Genomic DNA, 22,228 nt, shown 5'->3' with positions numbered 1-22,228 from the left:
TGACGGCGTCCGTTCCCCTTCATTAGGAAATTTCAAATTTCGCGCTTCGGAAGTAAGTGTTTGTCTTGCCGTGGTTGCCGGGTGATGATTTGTAATTTTTGCTCTTTGAAACAGAGAACAGTGGAAGCCTCCGGCGAAGGGACGAATGTGAGGCTCACTCTTTAACGTTTGTTTTATTTTTGTTATTGTATGTTTTTTTATGTTGTCTGCATGCATGAACCGATCAAAGAAGGAATTCATTCGAAGGGAAACCGCGGTTGCGAATTCTAAAGCGAGAAAAAACTGCTATTTATAGCGATTGTATGTGAATAGCTTGAAATAAAACTGGATAGACAGGAAGCGGTGCAATTTAGATAAGTGGTTTAAGTTGGATCTACAAGGATGCTTGTTATGCAAAAAAAAAGTAATGATTCACGCCAGATTAGTACGAGGAAATTATCACTTAACATAATGCTATTATAAAACTACACTGTGGAATAATAAATAAAACCTACTAATAATAAACAAAAACGCATTGGATAACGTCATTGGCACGGTTTGCATTGAGCCATTTCGAAGCGTACGAAAAATCAATTTTAATTTAAATCAAGAATAATGAATTCATACTGAAGATTTTAAGATCGTCGTTTTTCATACCTTTTTTGAAAGAAGGCCAAAAAGACGATTTCGTTGAACAACATTGCACTAAAACAACGTCACAATTTTTGCATGCATTTAAAATCTAGAAAATGCTTTTCCCCGCAGGAATTTACCCAACAGCCTTTTTTCCGCAAACGGCTGACCCTCAACGGTTCAATTTGTTGTGTAAACATGCGAATTTCGTCACACACTAAACCGGCTGTCGGACGTCGCTGACAACAAACACAAGCACAAACCATAATTCGTCACACGAACGGAAGGAAAAACGCAACGAACTATTTGTGGTTGCCTTCCCTCTATGCTGACCGTAATTATCATTGTATTACAAACGCCACATTTATACACCCCACAGTAGCAGGCAGCCACGAATTAACCCCCTTCAACTTCTCTAGTCATCACCCTGCGAATCGCTCAAAAACATTGTTCCTGCCTGACTCGCCAGTCACCTCGAACACCAAAAATCCTGTTGAAATGAATGAAAGCTGTTGGTAACGCGGACAAGATGATTTCCACCGCCAGCGGCTAACACTTCGGGGCAGCCCACGAGTGTTGTCGAAGCACGCGACCGGGCGGAACGAAGTCACAGCGAGGATAGAAACTGTTTTGACCTGCTCATGAAAATATACGAATTTCTATATCCAAACTCCTTTCACCGACGCTGCTATTTCTTACCGACGTCAATCGTCAAGCGCCACCGCAACGACAATACTACCAGCCGCAGACGACAATAATCGGCGACGGAAACATGGACACAAGGGAACGGGTGGGCGGTTGGTTGGCAAAAAAAGGATAATGCCGGTCCCATTCCAGGAGCCTCCCCCAGTGCACGGGATGGTAAAAAGTGACAGCAAATCCCGCAGACGAGTGACTTCGACTCTCGGCTGGCGACGAAGATCGTACGCTATCATGCGCAGCAAAGTGGCCACTCCGGCAGCCAGCCATCCTGCCGTCGGTTGAGGACTCTAACGCTGCCTGCATGCTGTAAAATTTTCTTAGCTCATTCCTTACCGGGGCGCCTGCTGCCGTCGCCGGTGAGAAATTTGCTAGAAATTGACTTGCCGTTGGAAAATTGGAGCCAGTTAATATTTACACCTGGCGTGGTTCGGAGTTCCCGTGCGCGGTAAGTCGTCCTTGCCTTTCGGTCGCGTTCTTTGGCACTGTGGTTTGTGAAGTGGCGACCGGTCGGTCGCCGGTCAGTGATTTTCTAGTAGCGATTACAATTACGACGAATACCGATTGAGTGGAATTAGGTAGCAGTTTTGTTTTGGCTATTGTGTGAGCCCTGTTAAGGTGATTCTAGGGCGGATTTCTTATGATTTTCAATCAATAAACATGCTAATAGAACTTTGTAAAAGTTTGAATTTGGGCATCCAAAATAAAACAAAATTTAAGAAGAAATTTACTTAATTCCATTCCTGTTTATTAGCCAGATTGGAAAAAGTATGATATTTTTTTATTCATAACACGGTTGTGAAACACAAGGAATAGACAAAAAGTAACAACTCCCGAAACTAATGGATTCAATTTGTTGAAGACACTCAGCAAGCTCCCAAGACGCTAACGAAGCTCATGTCCATATGTGCAAACCGAAGACTCCTCCATCCGGGTGCAAAACGGCTTCCACGTAAATCGGTGTAATTAAACGCGGTTGCTTACGGGTGCCTACACCACGGCAGCCACCCATTGATTACGCGATTCCCAAACGTCAGTGACGAGCGACGACGACGACGATAGCTGCAATGACCTCGGTACAGGCGATGTGGCGGACGGTGGCTTTGCTGCTGCTCGAGCTGGTGGCCACTTGTGTTCAAAAGGATGTCTCGGGAAGTGAGTTGATTTTTAATTTTAATAAAATGATACCTTTTAATTGCAGCATGAAACTGTTGATTAAAACTATTTTAAATCAATTATACCCAGCTCACAGATTTTCCATTCAACTAAAGCTTCGCGACCAACGAGAGGTTTTAAAAGATCCGTGCTTGGAATTCAATGCCTCTTCAACGGTACTACTTGTAATAGCTTAGCAAGCCAATCAAATGAGATTAACCACTGCGAATATGATGGAACATTCCTCGCAGCATTCCTGATGGAACCATGATTTCATAATTAAACCAAATGTTTAACAATATAGTTACTCACAAAAAAGTTTGTTACCAAAAAGATACACAATCGTTTGCATATGTGGTGAATGTTTCGTTCAAACCGATTGGCGTGGAACAAAATAACACCGTTAGGGCGATATCTGAATATTTGTGGTTTCAATCGTACACCAAGCAAGTGGTATGGTAAGCTATCGATGAAAGATATAACTCGTTATGATATGGAATGAGACAAAATTGCGAGTAGGTGGACTTATTAAAGATATCAGCAGAGTTCACAGCTCTATATTTGAGTAGGAGCCAGATGTAAAGTATAATCATTCTGATACTTTTAAAATGAATTATTACATTTTTTGTCTCTTATAAACTTTACTCTTATTAAATTTACTAAGTATTCGAAACGTATAGAAATGCGAGGTCATTTAAAGATTTTTCTAAATAGAATTGAAAATTGGTAATCAATCTTCATTTTAGACCTAATAATTCTACACTCTACAGTAATCTGATGAAAAAATATTTTAAAGTCTTCATTGGGATTACAACAATCACTAATAATAATATCTTTGCTCAACAACCCAAAAGAGGAGTATGATTTGCTTCTCCGTTAATTTTGTTGATCGTTAACAACTATTGTATAATTTTTTGGGTTAAAAGTATCGTTATATCAGATCACCATCATTGCCCCCACCATCATCTGTTATTAGATACATTTGTCATTTGCGTCACTTTCATGGTTTTCTTTTTATCATTTACAGCAGCTTTTAATTGTTGTATATGTCACTATTTTTATCTCTTTTATCATATCTGTCACTTATGTTTATTTCTATTCAGAAGTCCGTCGTTATTGCACGTTTTTTGCAAGTTCTTCATTTCAGATTTATTCCTTATTTCCGTTATTCCATCAACCTATTCTGAGTTTTCTGTTATATTTTCTGATATATTTGTTATTCACGATTTTTTCGCCACATTATGATTGTTTTATCCGTCATTCACATTATTCTAGTTGATTATAGCATTTCCATCTTTCCCATTGGTTACAACATTTTAGTACTTGTTGTTTTCTATGCCGTTTTCTTGTATGACCCCATCTTTTTGTCTTTTTCGCCATTTTTGTTACTCTCATCATCATCATTTCTTCCATCATTTTCTTCAATTAATTCAACATCATCATATTCGTCGTTTCATAATTGTTGTAATAAACTTCATTTCATTTCTTCTTGACATTTTCATCGTTTTCGCCTTTTATGTCATATTTTTTAAATTTTAGTTCTCTTCGCCTTTTTCTTATGGTTTTCACACTTTCCTTATTAAGGACTTGTTTCTAGTTTGAGTTTTTCGCTCTCTTCTAGAGTAAAATTGCTTGAGAATTTTCCCCCGAGTTTTCGTACAGGTTTGTGCCACAAAGAGAAATTCGCCACGTAGCATACATTTTAATTTTGCTGAAAAAAAATTTTATTACAAATTTAGCACTCAAGAACTTTGAATTTTAAGTAGCTGAAAAAAAAGGAATTGTTTCTAAAAATGTTCGTTCACGGACTTGAAATAATTCCAAAGTAATGGAACTTTTTGGCTGTTATGATTTTAGTTGAACTACTTGACTTCCATCGAGAGCAATTCCATAAAAAATGTCCCAATCAGGTTTTTTTCCCTGCATAGACTTCCTCTCTGCGACCAGAATCGTAGATCTATCGTGAGATAGGCCCGGGTGCCTGCTGTATCCCGCACTTCTGTTATTAGCAATACCGCTATTGAGAAGTGGCATGCTTATCATTATTGTTTATCAGTGCTTGTGTGTAATGTGATACTCCTCATTTTACACGCTTACTGTTCTACTATACCGATGCTCGTTCCTCTTGCCAAATATCATCAATTAGAATTCCCTGAAAAAGTTTCGTCGTGCGTCCTTCTGGCCAGTTTCATTAATAAGACGTCTTTGACAAAGTTGTAGATAATAGTTTTGATTTTCCGAAAACAAATATACACTCTACAAAAAAGTTTTTTTGACATAGAGTTAAAAGGAAAATTAAAAATTTATTATCTCAAAAATTATTAGGGTATCGAACGTCTTCGGCAGAAAACCTGTCGAAAAAAATCACTGACGAAGACGTTCGATACCCTTATGACTTTTTGAAAAAGAAAATTTTTTATTAAATTTTTTTTCGAGGGGCATATTTTTTTTAGAAGGACAAAATTATTATCTACAACTTTGCCGAAGACACTATGCCAATCATTCAAACCGTATCAGCTGTAGAAATATTTCTAAAACAGTTTGTTTCTTTGGCAAAGTTGTCGGTAGGGTAACCACTCCTATTATCATCTCAGTACCTATATTCATCTCATCACGCCTTTTTGATCAATTTATCGTCAAATTTCACCATATTTTCAACGTAAAACTTTCAGCCACTTGAGAAAATCGAGAAGCAAATAGATTTACATCCAAAAGTTTGTAGAAACTTGACGGTAAATTGGACAAAAGAGAGAAATAAGATGAATATAGGACCTGTTGAGATGAATAATGCAGCGATTACCCTAGATGTTAATTTTGAAGTAGAATACTTCTCTCAGGAAGTTCCTCTACAGAGGGATGTGAAATGATAATCTAAAACCGAAAAAAGTGAAAAATATGTTCAATTTCAAATGCTAATAAATCGGTTAGAATTCGATGAATTTTTGTCGTTCTTGCAGCAATAGATTGGAAAATTTTCTAAGATTCTTCCCAAAAGAAGATAATTGTAATTTTATTATTCACACTACTATACTATTGAAAATAGTCAAACCTTGTTATAACGAAAAGTTCGACCTCTGATTGGTCGTTATATGATTGCTTCCCAAGCACGGCCGACAGAATCATATACCTTGCAATTTTAAACATGCTATTTGGCCTATAAAAGAGCCTGTTTCATCTGAAGCCGCTCATTGACTGCAAACTGGCCCTGTATGCAGACGATAGTGCGATAATTGCTAGCGGTCGTAATTCAGCAACCTACTGTGCTAGGCCTCAAAAAGGTGTAACGGCGTATGTTTTCTACCTGAATAGCTGGAAAATTAAAGTAAACGAAAATAAAAGTCAAGCCATTCTATTCCGACATCGATTGTCAGCGAAACTGCTTCCAGACCGTCAGATACGAGTGAACGGATGTACCGTTGAATGGGCGAACGAAGCCGGCTATCTTGGCATCACAATTGACAACAAACAAATATACAGATCTCACACAGACAAGCTGAAATGCAGGTGCATTGGATTATTAAAGTCCCTCTATCCGTTAATATCTCGACGATCCAAGCTATCACTCAAGAATAAATTGGGAGTGTTCAAGGCAATTATCGCTCCAGTGATAAATCACGCTATGCCTGTGTGGGGAACCTGTGCAGAAACACAGAAGAAAACCTCAAGTAATCCAAAACAAGCTGCTGAGAACAATATTGAATGCCCCATATGATACGAGAACCACCGAGCTACATCGCACCGCAGCATGTAAAACGATCAACGAACGAATTGAGGAATCGATACAGGACTTCGTTATGAGTGCGACACACTCGGAACACCCGCTCATCCGAGCGCTGGTTAGTTAGATTTTGAAATTTTAGTTTAAGTAGGTTATAAAATTAAAACAACACTGATTCTGTAGTATCAAACAATCTCATAACTATTTTATATATGAAAACTAAAACGAGCATTAAAGATGCAAAATGTAAACTTAAACCAAAGGATGAAAAAGTAAAATCTTATATCACTTAAATAGCAAAACTTGTACCAAACAAAGAGATAAGAATAAATTGAAATTTAAGTAAAAAAAAGTGAAGCCGCTCATAATAGTTCTAGACAGCGACAACAGCAGTCATCCCTTAGCAGCAGCAGTAGCAGTACAGTGGATACCAGCGATGACGTAAAGCGGCCACAGCTGTGGCGTAGCAATGGATAGCGCACTAGTTGCAGCGGATCTCAGCATCGATATCGGCTGATGCAGTGAGGCACTTTAGTGAAATGCAGTCTCTGTGCGATAGTAGTGGGCACTAGGAAATGCATTCAATGAAATGTTGACTCATTTTGACAACACGTGAGCCGTCTAGTTTTGAGTGTTATATCAGCTTTTCACAGTTTATTTTATTACAAGGAATACTTTATTCGCACTAGAATAATGCAAAGATGTGATTGGCATCTTATCCGATACTAAAATGAACAACAAATTGTCCTTTTCAGGATGAAATAAAAACTTGATTGAAGAATTAATATTTTCTAATGAGTTAATTCACATTTTTAAATTTTACTTTATCTCCGTGTCTCAAAACGTACTGAATTATCTTTTCTTTCAGTCATGAGCACGACAGCCGAAACTTTCATTATCTGCATAAAAATCAATTTTTCGCATAATCAAAACTTTACAACAAGCCCCAATCATGACAAGCAACTCACTATATTATTGAAAATGGTCAATCCTTGTTGAGCGCAAAATTCGATTGATCTGATTGGTCGTTAACATGATTGCTTCCCAAGCACAGTCGACAGAAACATAGACCTTGTAATTTGAAATGTGCTATTTTTCAGTGTAAGAGTAAGGGAGGATAAGAAATATCGACTGATATGGCTATCGATAGTTATCGATGATTTCTTACTCCTATCAATAACTATCGATAAGTTTTTCATCCCGTTATAAGAGCCTGCGTCACTCGAAGCCGCTCATAATAGTTCTAGACCGCGACAACAGAAGTCGTCCTCCCTTAGCAGCAGCACTAGCAGTGCAGTGAATACCAGCGATGGCGGAAAGCGGCCACAGCTGTGACGTAACAATGGATAGCGCACTAGATGCAGCGGATTCCAGAAACGATAGCAGCTGGGTCAGCTGATGCAGGGAAAGTGGATACCAATGGCAGCATATAGCGGCCACAACTGTGGCATGGCTATGGATAGCGCACTAGTTGCAGCGGATCTCAGCATCGATAGCGGATGATGTATTGAAGCAATTTAGTGAAATGCAGTCTCTGTGCGATAGTAGTGGGCACTAGTAAATGCATTCAATGAAAAGTTGACTCATTTTGACAACACGTGAGCCGTCTAGTTTTGAGTGTTATATCAGTTTTTCACTGTTTACTTTACCACAACGAATACTTTATTCGCACTGAGCGGGGGCCTAGCGTGGTTGGTAACGTCTCCGCCAACCACGCTCGAAGCCTGGGTTCGAATCCCACCGCCGACATAGGTGTCGATGGTTGTGAGGTGGCGTGATCCACTCACAACCAACCCAACTGGTTTAGATTCAATCCTAGCCGACACCGGGAGATTTTCTGAGGTGAAAAATCTCTGGGATCACGCCTTCCATCGCATGAGGAAGTAAAGCCGTTGGCGCCGGTCCGTTAATTAACGGGTCGTGAGGTAGGGTCCTGGGTGTGGAGTCGCCTCCCTGGGCGTCGGTGATTGGCCACAACAGTTGCGGAACTAGACCGACGGAAAATAAGCGAGAATAAAAAAAAAAACTTTATTCGCACTGTCAGTGATAACGCAAAGATGTAATCGGCATCTTATCCGATACTAAATTGATGAAATAAAAACCTGATGATTAAAGCGTTAATATTTGCTCTTGAGTTAATTTACATTTTTATATTTGTAAAAGTTATTAATTATACTTTATTTCCGTGTCTCAGAACGTACTGAATTATCTTTTCCTTCAGTCATGAGCACGACATCCGAAAAAATTTCATTTCAAAATTTAAAAATTGTCAAGCCCCAACCATGACAAGCAACTTACTATATTATTGAAAATGGTCAATTCTTGTTGAAGCGCAAAATTCGATTGATCTGATTAGTCAACGCTTATTTACTAGAAAAAATGACACGCAAGTAGCTGGGTTATCTTTCTTGTAAAAGTATTCTACATCAACCTTGCGGTCGTGGCTTTGCACACAACCCTCCTGTTATTTTTTCCTTCCAAAAAATGTACCATGTAAAAAAAATTTTTTTTTTTTTCAAAAAATCATAACTTTTTTCTTGATATCTCCATGAATCGAATTGGTTGTATTGTTTAGGTAATCTGTTGTAGTTTAAAAAAAATAGATTTTCAAAAAATGTGCTTTTTTAGATAATTAACTTTTATTTTGTATTTCATCAATACCTTCCCAAATTAGCATGTTTCAATAGATTCATGTTCATTCTGTGCCGAACACGCATCAGTACTGGACGTGTTTGGTGATCGGTCCGATAGAGTATAAAACAAAAGACGTGTGAACAAGTGTTGGCATTGTTTGCCTGGTCAAGTGAAATAAATCCGGGTTCAAGGTCGTGCCTTTGTGCAACTGTTTCGCATCGTGACTGCCAGCTGGTGCGTAAGCCGATTTGGCTGCTGGCTGGATTGTGCTACAGCAGTGGACGAGACACAAACGAGGAAAAAGAAGAAGCCATCAGTGTCAGCGAGTTGTATCGCTGTGTGGAGTGATCTCACACCTGGCTCGCTGCTGGTGGCTGTTTGGTGCTGCTGTATTGGTGCTGCTGGCTGTAACGGCTGCTACTTTGAACGATCGGACAACCAACCTTACTGGAAGGGAGAAATAAAAAGGTACGTGTTCTTGTCAGCGCTAGTGCGCTAGACTTAGCGCGATGGATGTAGATCCCTCGCCTCCCGCGCCACCATCCCCGAACCCCTCTGACCCTGACCCTTCTGTTACCCCCTCCCCTGTTCATTCTTCAGTCCCCCCTCGCCCCAGGCTTTACCCAGACGGAGCCCAGGGCAGCTATACTGTTTATTTTCGGCCAAAGGCAGGACCGAAATCGAAAAAGTTGAACCTCTTGCAGATTTCTAAAGACCTGACGAAGGAGTACAAGGGCGTGACCGAAATTTCCAAGGTCCGGCCTAACAAGCTCCGTGTCGTGGTCGGTAACCTGAAAGAGGCCAACGATATAGCTTGCTCTGAGCTCTTCACACGCGAGTATCGCGTTTACATACCCGCACGAGACGTGGAGATCGACGGTGTCATAACCGATTCGAGTCTGTCCGTCGAGTGTATACTGCAAAGTGCCAAAGGGTGCTTTAAGAACAAAACGTGTCCCGAAGTAAAGGTGCTCGACTGCAAGCAATTGCGGTCAGCATCGATCATCGGTGGCAAAACAGTATACACTCCGTCAGACTCGTTTCGAGTTACGTTCGCCGGGTCTGCACTACCAAGCCACGTCTCGATCCACCGGGTTCGTCTCCCTGTGAGGCTCTTCGTGCCCCGCGTCATGAACTGCCTGAATTGCAAGCAGTTAGGCCATACAGCCGCCTACTGCTGCAATAAGGCACGTTGTGGCAAGTGTGGGGAGTCTCATGCGGAAGATTCTTGCAGTGTTAACGCTGAAAAGTGTATTCACTGCGGAGAAAATCTGCATGAGCTCTCGACATGTGCGGTGTACATGCAGCGCAGGGATAAAATAAAACGGTCTCTCAAAGAGCGTTCAAAGCGTTCCTACGCTGACATGCTGAAGAAGACCGTTACCACTTCTCCCGTTACTTCGAACCCCTTCGATCTGTTGTCCTCTGATGAAACCGATTCTGACGATTCACCAGCGGGAGCATCTTACGCCAATCCTGGGGAGTCTAGAAAGAGGAAAAATATTTCCTCTCCTAAACTTCCCAGAAAAGGTCATAAGATTTCTCAAAGTGAAATGAAAGTTACAAACAAACCAAACAGTGCTGCGGAAAAACCGAAGCAAACTCCTCCTGGGCTGGCAAATTTAAAGTCCCAGAAGGAGTTCCCAGCACTGCCAGGAACATCTAAAACCCCAGTTGCTCCTTTTACACTCCCAGTTGATGAAACAAACTCTGGATTAGTGAAATTTTCTGACATTGTGGACTGGATTTTTGAAACTTTCAATGTACCCGATCCAATTAAAATTTTTCTTACAGCATTCCTCCCAACAGTTAGATCATTTTTGAAGCAGTTGACTGCCCAATGGCCTCTCCTTGCAGCGATTGTATCCTTCGATGCCTAATTCAACTGCGTATATGAAGGATTCTATCTCTGTCTTACAGTGGAATTGTAGAAGTATTTTACCAAAAATTGATTCGTTTAAAGTTTTGATAAATAAAAACAAATGCGATGCATTTTCCCTTTGTGAAACTTGGCTTACTTCAAATATTGATCTCAACTTCCATGATTTTAATATTATTCGCCTTGATCGAGACACCCCATATGGAGGAGTACTTTTAGGGATTAAAAAGTGCTATTCTTTCTATCGTATTAACCTCCCCTCGATTCCAGGCATCGAAGTTGTCGCATGTCAAATGACAATACAAGGTAAAGAGCTTTGTATTGCCTCAATATATATTCCCCCCAGAGCACAGGTTGGGCAACGGCTGCTCTTTGATTTAATAGAACTTCTTCCCTCGCCACGTTTGATTTTGGGAGACTTCAACTCTCATGGCGTGGCTTGGGGTTCCCCATACAATGATAACCGCTCCTCTTTAATCTATAACCTTTGCGATGACTTCGACATGACTATTTTAAACAACGGTGAAATGACACGTATCCCGAAACCTCCAGCGCGCTCAAGCGCTTTGGATCTATCCTTATGTTCGACGTCGCTACGGTTGGATTGCACATGGAAGGTAATCCTCGATCCTCACGGTAGCGACCATCTGCCTATTCTTATTTCAATTACTAACGGGTCAACTCGCATGCGACCAATTGACATTCCGTATGACCTCACACGAAATGTCGATTGGAAGTTATACGAGGAAATGATTTCAAAAGCGGTCGAGTCGATTCAACATCATTCACCACTTGAAGAATACAACCTCCTCGCGGGCTCGATTCTCGACGCCGCGTTGCAAGCCCAAACGAAGAAATATCCCGGCGTAACGATCAAAGAACGGCCTCCCACTCCGTGGTGGGACCAAGAGTGCTCCGATGTCTACACGCAAAGATCCGACGCGTTTAAGGCCTACCAGACGGGAGGTATACCTGGCGACTATTTACGGTATTCGGAGCTTGATACCAAGCTTAAAAGCTTGGCTAAAGCAAAGAAACGTGGATATTGGCGTCGGTTCGTGAACGAGACGTCGAGGGAGACATCGATGAGCACTCTTTGGAACACAGCCCGAAGAATGCGGAATCGCGTAACGGTCAACGAAAGCGAGGAGTCTTCAAGTAGGTGGATATTTGATTTTGCCAGGAAAAAATGTCCGGACTCTGTTCCTGAGCAAAATATTGTTCGCGATGCGTCTCCGGGCCACGACGCGATAGAATCACCTTTTACGATGGCAGAATTTTCAGTTGCCCTCCTGTCCTGTAACAATAACGCGCCTGGATTAGATAGAATCAAATTCAACTTGTTGAAGAATCTACCCGGCAATGCCAAGAGGCGCTTGTTGAACTTGTTCAATAAGTTCCTGGAGCAAAACATTGTACCGCAGGATTGGAGGCAAGTGAAGGTGATCGCCATCCAAAAACCAGGGAAACCAGCTTCTAATCACAACTCTTATAGGCCGATTGCAATGCTATCCTGTATCCGGAAATTGATGGAAAAAATGATACTCCGTCGTTTAGACCACTGGGTCGAATCAAATGGTCTACTATCAGAAACTCAATTTGGCTTCCGCCGTGCCAAAGGGACGAATGATTGTCTTGCGTTGCTTTCAACAGATATTCAGCTGGCGTATGCTCGTAAAGAACAAATGGCGTCTGCGTTCTTGGACATTAAGGGGGCTTTTGATTCCGTTTCTATTGACATTCTTTCGGGTAAACTTCACCGACAAGGATTTTCTCCAATTTTGAACATTTTTTTGCACAATTTGTTGTCCGAAAAGCACATGCATTTTACGCATGGCGATTTGGCAACTTTTCGCATTAGCTACATGGGTCTTCCCCAGGGCTCATGTTTAAGCCCCCTTCTTTACAACTTTTATGTAAATGACATCGACGAATGTCTGGCAAATTCATGCACGATAAGACAACTTGCAGACGACAGTGTAATCTCTGTTACAGGAGCCAAAGCTGCCGATTTGCAAGGACCATTGCAAGATACCTTGGACAATTTGTCTGCTTGGGCTTTACAGCTAGGTATCGAATTCTCTCCGGAGAAGACTGAGATAGTAGTTTTTTCTAGGAAGCATGAACCTGCTCAGCTTCAAACACAATTAATGGGTAAAACGATTTCTCAGGTTTTGGTACACAAATATCTTGGTGTCTGGTTCGACTCTAAAGGCACCTGGGGTTGTCACGTGAGGTATCTGATGAAAAAATGTCAACAAAGAGTGAATTTTCTTCGTACAATAACCGGACAATGGTGGGGAGCCCATCCAGGAGACCTTATAAGGCTTTACCAAACAACGATATTGTCTGTTATTGAATACGGGTGTTTCTGCTTCCGCTCCGCAGCAAACACACATTTGATCAAACTGGAGCGAATACAATATCGTTGTTTGCGTATCGCCTTAGGTTGCATGCAGTCGACCCATACGATGAGTTTGGAGGTTTTAGCTGGAGTACTACCATTGAAAAACCGCTTCTGGAGCCTGTCTTCTCGTATTCTAATCAAATGTGAGGTCTTGAACCGTCCCGTGATTGAAAATTTTGAAAGGTTAATCGAACTTAATTCTCAAACCCGTTTTATGACATTGTATTTCAATCACATGTCCCAAAATATTAACCCTTCTTCGAATATTCCAAATCGTGTCGACTTATCAAATACTTCTGATTCTACTGTGTTTTTCGATACATCCATGATAGAAGAAACTCGTGGAATCCCGGATCATTTACGCGTGCAGCAGATCCCTAAATTTTTTTCCAATAAATATCGAAACATCAACTGCGACAATATGTACTACACTGACGGATCACTTCTTGATGGGTCCACTGGCTTCGGTATCTTCAATAACAATTTAACCGTCTCCCATAAGCTCGATAATCCTGCTTCTGTTTACGTCGCAGAATTAGCTGCAATTCAGTACACCCTAGGGATTATCGAAAAAATGCCCACGGACCATTATTTCATCTTTACGGACAGTCTCAGTTCCATTGAGGCTCTCCGATCGATGAAAGATGTTAAGCACTCTCCGTATTTCCTGGGGAAAATACGGGAACATCTGAGTGCTTTATCCGAAAAATCTACTCAGATTACCTTAGCGTGGGTCCCTTCTCACTGCTCGATACCGGGTAATGAGAAAGCGGACTTTTTGGCTAAGGTGGGCGCAACAAACGGTGATATTTATGAAAGACCAATTGCCTTTAATGAATTTTTCGCACTTGTACGTCAGAATACGATCATCAGTTGGCAAAATGCTTGGACCAGAGGGGAATTGGGAAGGTGGTTACATTCCATAATCCCCAAAGTATCGACGAACCCGTGGTTCAAGGGGTTGGATGTAGGTCGGGATTTCATTTGCGTGATGTCCCGGCTTATGTCCAATCACTATAGATTTGACGCGCTCCTCCGTCGTGTTGGGCTCGGGGAAAGTGGTATCTGTGCCTGTGGTGAAGGTTATCACGACATAGAGCATGTGGTTTGGTCATGCCCTGTACACCGTGACGCCAGGTCTAAATTAATAGCTTCCCTGCAGGCCGAGGGTAGACAGCCGGCTGTTCCTGTTCGTGATGTCTTGGCGAGCCGTGACCTATCCTACATGTCCCTTATATACGTTTTCCTGAAATCCATCCACGCCCCAGTCTAGTCCCGTTCCCCTCCGTCTACACCCAACAAAACGACAAGAACACGTTTGAACCTTAAGCACAAAACCAGCAACCAGACCCCGCACAATAGAACCAGGACCCAAGGACTACGAGCCTCTGTCCCAACTCACGACATCGTGGCTCAGCAGAACGAATCCATACATGCCATTCGACGATTATCAGACGACCATTGAACAACAAAACACTGATTGGAAATCCCATGCTAGTTTTAAGTTAGACTTAATTTCAGCTCGTAGTCGGCAGCGAGGATAAAAAATTTGCTTTAGTTTTTAAGTCATCAGATATAATTGGCGCCGTTAAACATTAAATTGTATTTGTGCCGTGTCAAATAAATGTTATGTGAAGAAAAAAAAAAATAGATTCATGTTCCAAATACTACAAGGTATACAGCCCTAGGGGTTGTATGAAATGGTGACGTAGGACTAAATATTTAATATATGCTAACCTAAATATTATTATATGCTGCGCTTAACTGTTCATAGGTAACACTACCGTTTATTTTTGATAGTCGTTATTTTAAAACTAACGATGCATGAATACATGAAAATTTTACACTAGTAGTAGTTGCGAAAATTCTCATAACTCTTATCTTCAAGCATCTATAGTTCTGAAAAGAACCGATTTCATAATATTCAGTTAAAAATTCGTGCTACAGAACGCTGATAATCGCACCATGAATATTTTGAGTTGACTCGTATGCAGCTCTCGTTTCTCAATGTCGTGTACCTTTAACAGCTGCACTGCTCTCGCTTATGTGTAACAAACTAAACTGAAGCTGAATTTTCTACACGCAGTCTTTTGTATCGAGTTCAGAGCAGATTTTTGCAATTAAGGCGTGGCTACGTAGCTTCGAGAAAGAGGAACAAACCAAAACACCTTCAATACTACTGAGTGATTTTCATAAGCATCAAGGAAAGGTTTTGCTTTCCCGATGCGCAAATCACTCTGGTTCTTAGATTAACTAATTTTCGTTTATAACATTTGACTGATAACGGTGTTCGAGTGAACACAAACAAACAATTAAACCGGAAAATCACTCAATTTAGCAGTGCAAATTCTTGAAATGAGGGTTATATCTTGTTGTGATAAACTATTCATAGGTAACACTACCGTTTATATTTGGTGCGTCCTGGTCGTTATTGTAAAAATGATTATTTAGAAATAGATAAAAATTTCACACTAGTAGTAGTTGTGAAAATTCTCATAACTCTTATCTTCAAGCATTTATAGTTCTAAAAAGAACCGATTCGATAACCTTTAGCTCGAAATGTATGCTACAGCATGCTGATAATCACACCACCACCGGTAGCATCGATTATTTTGTTGGCCGCGTATAAAATTTGCTCTCCGCTGTGCCCTCCAGCAGCTGTGCCAGCAAAATATCCTGCAGCGTACGATGGTTATTGTTGCTGCCGTGTGCAGAATACAGGTAACATGCTCCGCGGTGCCTGGAAGTTGACTCGTATGCAGCTCTCGTTCCTCAATGTCGCAAAGCTTTAACAGCTGCACCGCACTCGCTATTGTGGAACAAACTAAACTGAAGCTGAATTTTCCACACGCAATCTTTTGTATCGAGTTCAGCGTAGATTTTTACCATTAAGGCGTGGCCACGCAGCTTAGACAAAGACAAACAAACCAAAACACTTTGTTGAGTCAAAATATGTAGGCAGTGGAATTTATTTCGTCCATGTTATTGTTATCTGTGCTTGGGAAGCAAGCCAAGAACAAGGGAAATGTATGGGAAAGCTTGACCTTGGAACTTTTCATCTTTTTCCACCATTAAGCAGTTAAGCAAAAATGTTGAACATAATATCAAAATTGTTACACATTTTATCTACCCACCGAAATATAAATGACTAAGATGCATTAAGTCGTTCGCTTGCTATAACCGTTTGAAATCTGACGCAACATTTGCCAGTTTCATTTTCATTTTCACAAAGTGTAATCTAGTATAGAAAACAAAGACGTAGTCCTACGTCAAAAATTAAACCAATTACACAAAACGACATCTTTTGCCTATGGAAACTTTTATATTAAGTTTCAGTTTAATTAAAAATGACAGTTTAAAAAAATATTAAAACTGGGGTATTTTTTGTGGAACAGCTCTCCTTGTCCACCATGCTGCTGCGTGTAGCAATTTTTTGCACTACACTTTTTCTCTGTTTTGTGCTGTATTTCTGCTGCTTGCAGAAAAACTAACACACCTGCTGCTTACACCACAGCTGAGCGAAATAAGAGTAGTGAATTCGTTAGCCTTTCCTTATTCAATATATGCTTAAGAGACGCACAGTTAACGCACTGCAGTGAACTCTGTTGTTTTGTTACTGAGCGTAATGTCCGTTCGAGTTAGAAAATTCACACCTGTATATTTTTTTTTTTTTTTTGGAGTGATATTTTAGATACCAGAGCGGTGTTTTTCTGCATGCTCCATACGATTCGCTGCTCTCTTCAAGCAAGTTTGAGAACAGTTGTTTTGGAAGTAAAAGTTATTCTCCTACACGGTAGTGTTTCTCTGGGGAAAACAGACAAGTCTGTTCCCAATAGTAATAATTCTTTTTCAGTTGTCATTTGACTAATAGGACTATTGATCTGATTGAAGCTTTCCACGAATAATCCTATACGCTAGAGATGTCGTTTTGCGTTAATAATAGTTTTTTTTATCACGATAAATTTTTCGAAAGAAATTTTGTAAAAAAAGGTATCGATTATTACACACAATGTTAGACCCAAAAAGGTTGCCGTCTTCAGCAATGTTGTAGGCAATTTTTTTTATTTCGAAAATCAATTGAATATTGATTTTTTCATTTGATTTTTTTGTTACCTTAACATTGATGAAGAAATGAGAAGAAAAGTTGGAATTTCGTTCAATTTAAACCCGGTTTATTAGGAAGATTTCAACGAAATGGTGAACAGTAATTTTGAGCTTACAGAAAAAAATAAGCACCGTGAGATTGAAAAAAAGAATTTGAAATAGCACAAAAATAAAATTATTAATCAAGTATCTAATAAAATCGAAGAAATTCGAAAAAATAAAAACATAAAAAGATGAAATTTTCCCGAAATACATATTTTCTCATATATTTTTGGAAGGACAAAATTGCCATCTACAATTTCGACAAAGATACTATACCAATCGACTAACCTGCCAGTTGGTCTCGAGGTGCGATGCTAGCAAGCCAGCCGTCGTAGGTTCGAGTCTTGGCTCTGGAGAGACTGTGAAATGTGAGTAGGATCGTAGCACTAGCCCTGTGATCATCCTGTACACTTAACAATTGGCTGCGAAGTCTGTGTATAATGGACAGAAGGTCAAGTTCCGAATCGGAAGCCAAGGCTTCGCTTTTTACTGCACCAATCTAACAAACGGTTTTTTGATATAAAAATATTCATATCATTAATAGCCACTCGGTTCAGAATGTACCCCCGAATTAAAAATTCCCTTTAGCACGGTTTTGAGATTTTTGGCACTTGCGACATTCCTTTTTCGCCACTTACCGATTTTTGTCGTTTTCAATGGTATCGTCAGATCTGTTATTTCCGTCTCTTTCGTCATATATGTATTGTATTTTATTCAGATTCTGATTGGGAATAAGTTTCTACCTGAATGCAATCACTTGCAATCCAGTATCTTTACCAGTTGAAGGCTAGAATCCTTGAAAAGGCCTTTCCAGCCATCAACAGGCCCTCGACGGTCAGCTTCGACTCGGTAAACACACCATCAATCCCTGGTACTCCCGCGTGGAAAGCTCACAATGAGCAATCCCTTTTGCTTGTTTAGAGTCAGACAGAGTCAATTTTTTCGAGTATACTTCAAAAATATCGACCACAGCTTTAAACCATGCCAGATCGCCACGAATTTGCATTATACGAAATGCCTTTATTTTGGGCCAGAAGATCACAACCCCACCACTCGATTCGCACTGCGGATACTGCTTAAACCGGTGGGCTGCGAGTTGTCCTTTTTTCCATTCATTTATGAAGATTTAATATTTTCTCGTTTCGCACTATAATTTCTTCCTATTCACTCCAATTCCTCATTTACACGACATTTTAAAAATATTCAATACACTTCACTTCATTCTAAATCTTGGAATGCCATAAAAAACGGTTGAAAATCCGGCTAAGATAGTAATACGGACCCCATTCTCATCTCCATCAGAAAAACGCAACAGCTACTGGATCCCGATATGAAAGGAGATTCATTGTATCTTGCGTTGACCGAAACTGGGAGAAGACAAACCTAACACAACGAAGGAACTAGTTGCAAAACAAGCAAGTGTTGAAGAGACCATGGGCTACATAAGAACCGGATTCTGCTCAACTAAATCGTTTTACTTCTGGACGGTGCGACCGTCGGATATATTTCAGCAGCAGCGGTTTTAAGAAAAGTCGAATGAAGCCATTAGTCGTTTCTCTGAAAAGTCGAGTGATAAAGGCTTTTTAGCTTTAGAAAGTGAAGAATCTGTAAAATTTCACGAAGAAGACGGTGATGCGATTTCGATAAGCGCCGAGCGGAAAAAAATTCATTTTAACTCCAGGAATAGGCCGTGAAAATTTGAAATTAATCCGAGTTCATATTCTCATAATAATGTCTGTTTTTATCTCTTTTTACATTTTTTGGTGTATCTCAAATAGTTTGTTATAATAATTGTATATTTCGGTTGAAATTTTTTTTTAATTGAAAAAGCTTACCATTATTCGGCACTATTGAATACCTCCCATCCCCACGTAAAGCAATTTTGAATGGAGGCCTCACGCAGTGGAACCCTTACCTGTATAAACTCCCCACCCCCACCCCTACGCACACACCCTTCTCCTAATTACGGTACCGTAAACTGGGGTGACTTTGATCACCGGGGTGACTTTGATCACTGTACCTCTTTTTTGAAAATGTGATAAAAAAGCGCTTGTAGTGCTTGGGATTTGTCGTAATCTTCACTGAATGCGTGGATATATGTCTGCATTGCTACTATTCATGCATTTCTTGCTATTTAAAGAGTGTTTTTTATGCTAAAATATTAATTGAAAATAAAGTGTATTTTTGGCGATTTTTGTTGCATACAAACAATCGGTTCAAGCAGATTCAAAACAACAAGTTGCAATACGTGAAGTTTTTTTATTTTGTTCCCAGATTAGTTCTTAAGATGAACAATAATTACAACAATACATTTTATTGTTATTATATTTTTATTGTTGTTTTCTCAAAGGCAATGTTGAGTCCCAATATTCTCTACAGCGTATGACATATTTCTTTTTAACAAAAACCCAAGACGTGAAGTAACATGCAAATTTGGCCAATTTCATAAGTCATATTCCTCGTGGACTAGTTTTTGATGATTTTAGACCACCTTCTCTCTCAGTGGATAACAATTCATATATATTTTAAAAATTTTGTATGAATCTTGTACATTCGCCATTATGAACTGTTCACGTAGAATGTGAATGGCCCCCAAATTGCTTTCCATATTTATAAACTTGTTTAGGCCGTTTAAGGCTGTTCAGTTTAGTGAAAGTAGCAAAGTGTTACACCAAATTCATCAAAACAATGAAGTGATCAAAGTCACCCCGGAATGATGACCGGTGTAAAATTTTTAGAGCATATTTAAAAGCAGCAAAAATGTTGCTAAACCTTTGTAGTAGTGACTGAATCTTTTTCTATGCATGCCAGTACTAATTTTAAAAATATCGAATAATATTGTTTTCAGTATATTCTGGAAATATTTGAGATACAATCAAAAAAGTGATCAAAGTCACCCCAGTTTACGGTACGTAATATAAGTATGAATGATCTCTTATAATCGTTAGAGGATTTGAAGCTTACTTACCTTACCAGTCAGCTCCAGGCCGAAGTGTCCCTTGCTGTTCGAAGAAGTCGTCTCCATTCAACTCGGTCCATGGCTGCAGCTCGCCAGCCATGTCGTCTGCGGAGGCCCCGCAGGTCGTCTTCCACTTGATCGAGCCACCTTGCTCGCTGTGCGCCCCGTCGCCTTGTTCCAGTCGGGTTGTTATCAAGAACCATTTTCACCGGGTTGTCGTCCGACATCCTAACGACATGCCCAGCCCACCGTAGTCTCCCGATTTTCGCCGTTTGAACGATGAGTGGTTCTCCCAGCAGCTGATGATGAGGATTTGAAGCTGCCATCCAGTGAATCCGAAATCCGGTTCCGAAAATATTTACGACCCCAGTTGCCACTTGTGTTTTTATGTACGTTCCACCAAAACCCTAAGATGTCCAAAAGTATGTATACCAAACATGGGATACGTGTTCCTTATACGCGTGTGGGAAGAAAAAGGAGCTGAAAAATGGTGGTTCTAATTGATAAGAAATTCAACATTATTCGTGCATCACAGGAACTGTCTGAATAAAATCGATGAGTGTGAGTATTTTCAAGCCTTTAGTCATGCCTAGAGGTAGGAAATTCACATTCAACTGTGAAACTGTCTGCAGGTTACTAATAATGCAATTTGATGTTCAACTAATGTTAAAATAACCTGGTCTTTTTGATAACTTTGCCCCTGAAAAACTCTGATATTCAAGAGATTTATAAAGTTGTACATGTAATGTACATGTCTAGTGTATGTTTTAAGCATATAGTTCAGAAAAGTGCAAGTATCTAGATCATTGTTACTATTTTCCATTCAATCGCGGGTGGTCTCTTCACCAACAAACAGTTTCATGTTTCCCCCTATCTCCCCTGCTGGCATTTCGAATTACCAGGATTAAAATCCCGCACAAGCACCATCACGCTTCCGTTCCTACACTCAAACGCTTATCCAAACCGAATCCCCGGAAAATGCTCCCGCGTCAATCTCCCGAGTGCACAGGGCAGAGTGTCCGTATCACTATCAGCCGTACCTCAGTACCGCAGGGTAGAAGGATTTTCGCCTCACAGCACTTGTTGCACAGGTACACGCACTCGCTACTCGAAACCCGTTACAGTAACTAAACTAAGCAAAACACACCTACCTGTCCTGTGTGTAACATCTTCAAGAAAATCCAAGTCAACAGCCAACACACAACACAAGAAGACAATGGAAGCCAACGGACAAAGCTTGTTCGTTGCGTTTTCCGTCTTGCTGCTTGTTGGCTTCGAGTATGGTTTGGATAGAAAGTTTCCCCTCCAGCAACCGACTAGCGAAGCATCAAGCCGAGTCACAACAGTCAAGTGTTATAAACTTTGGTGTTAACCTTTTTGCGGAATTAGTGATGTAATTATATAATTAGGTCTTGTTTAATTAAAATTTGGTTTCTGGCTTTCTGGTTTGGCTTATTGAATTGCAAGGCGCCTCTAAGTGCAACGGACGACGTTGTTGTTGTTGTTGCTACTAAGTTGCTTACGGATGCCAGCAGCTCCAGATTATTCACCGTAAAAGTGGATTATGGAAACGCGTGTCGTACGTTAAGCAGTAAGCAAACATGGTCTCATGATAGTAGAGGAAGGATCAAACCGGTAATCGTGATTATTATCGTACGTAGAACAGTTGAGTTTATTGGCGTCAGGAGGGCGGCTTGTCGTCCTGTCACGGTTGAAAGCGAATGGATGGTTTGACACTTTTCAAGGTTGTTATGGCGAGCGATGGTATTGAAATTTTGCGGAAAATTATAATATGCGTCTTGGAATATTTATCATAGAACAATTGGAATTCACAACATTTCTCTTTCATATTTTCTCTCGAAAAGAGTACGAGCTCGCAGTGATTTTCATTGGCAATCCCCAATGCAAAGCTTATCAGCGCAAACAAATAATCACTGCATGAAGGTTAAACAAACTTCAGCAACGGTGGCTGTCGGTTTGCTAGGGCGAGAGCTGTTGCGACGCAAGACACAGTACGCC

The 22,228-nt window shown here is 40.4% G+C and overlaps 1 protein-coding gene across 3 annotated transcripts in view; it reads left to right on the top strand.

The window, feature by feature from the left end:
- The first annotated feature begins 1,715 nt into the window (after positions 1–1,715).
- The window catches only part of LOC129731442 (lachesin-like), a 94,389-nt gene continuing 73,876 nt past the window's right edge, over positions 1,716–22,228 (top strand). Inside the window, exons 1-2 of one of the 3 annotated variants that reach the window (XM_055691447.1) lie at positions 1,716–1,889; positions 2,122–2,466. In XM_055691447.1, the coding sequence (XP_055547422.1) occupies positions 2,379–2,466 (88 nt within the window). In that variant the 5' untranslated portion in view covers positions 1,716–1,889; positions 2,122–2,378. Of the gene's footprint in view, positions 1,890–2,065; positions 2,467–22,228 lie in introns of all 3 variants that reach the window. The other 2 variants (XM_055691446.1, XM_055691445.1) reach the window with 2 other exon arrangements.

This window comes from Wyeomyia smithii, chromosome 3 (assembly GCF_029784165.1).
Source record: "Wyeomyia smithii strain HCP4-BCI-WySm-NY-G18 chromosome 3, ASM2978416v1, whole genome shotgun sequence".
NCBI lineage: Eukaryota > Metazoa > Arthropoda > Insecta > Diptera > Culicidae > Wyeomyia > Wyeomyia smithii.
Note: the sequence above shows the minus strand (reverse complement) of the source record. Positions and strands in the feature narration are given on the sequence as shown.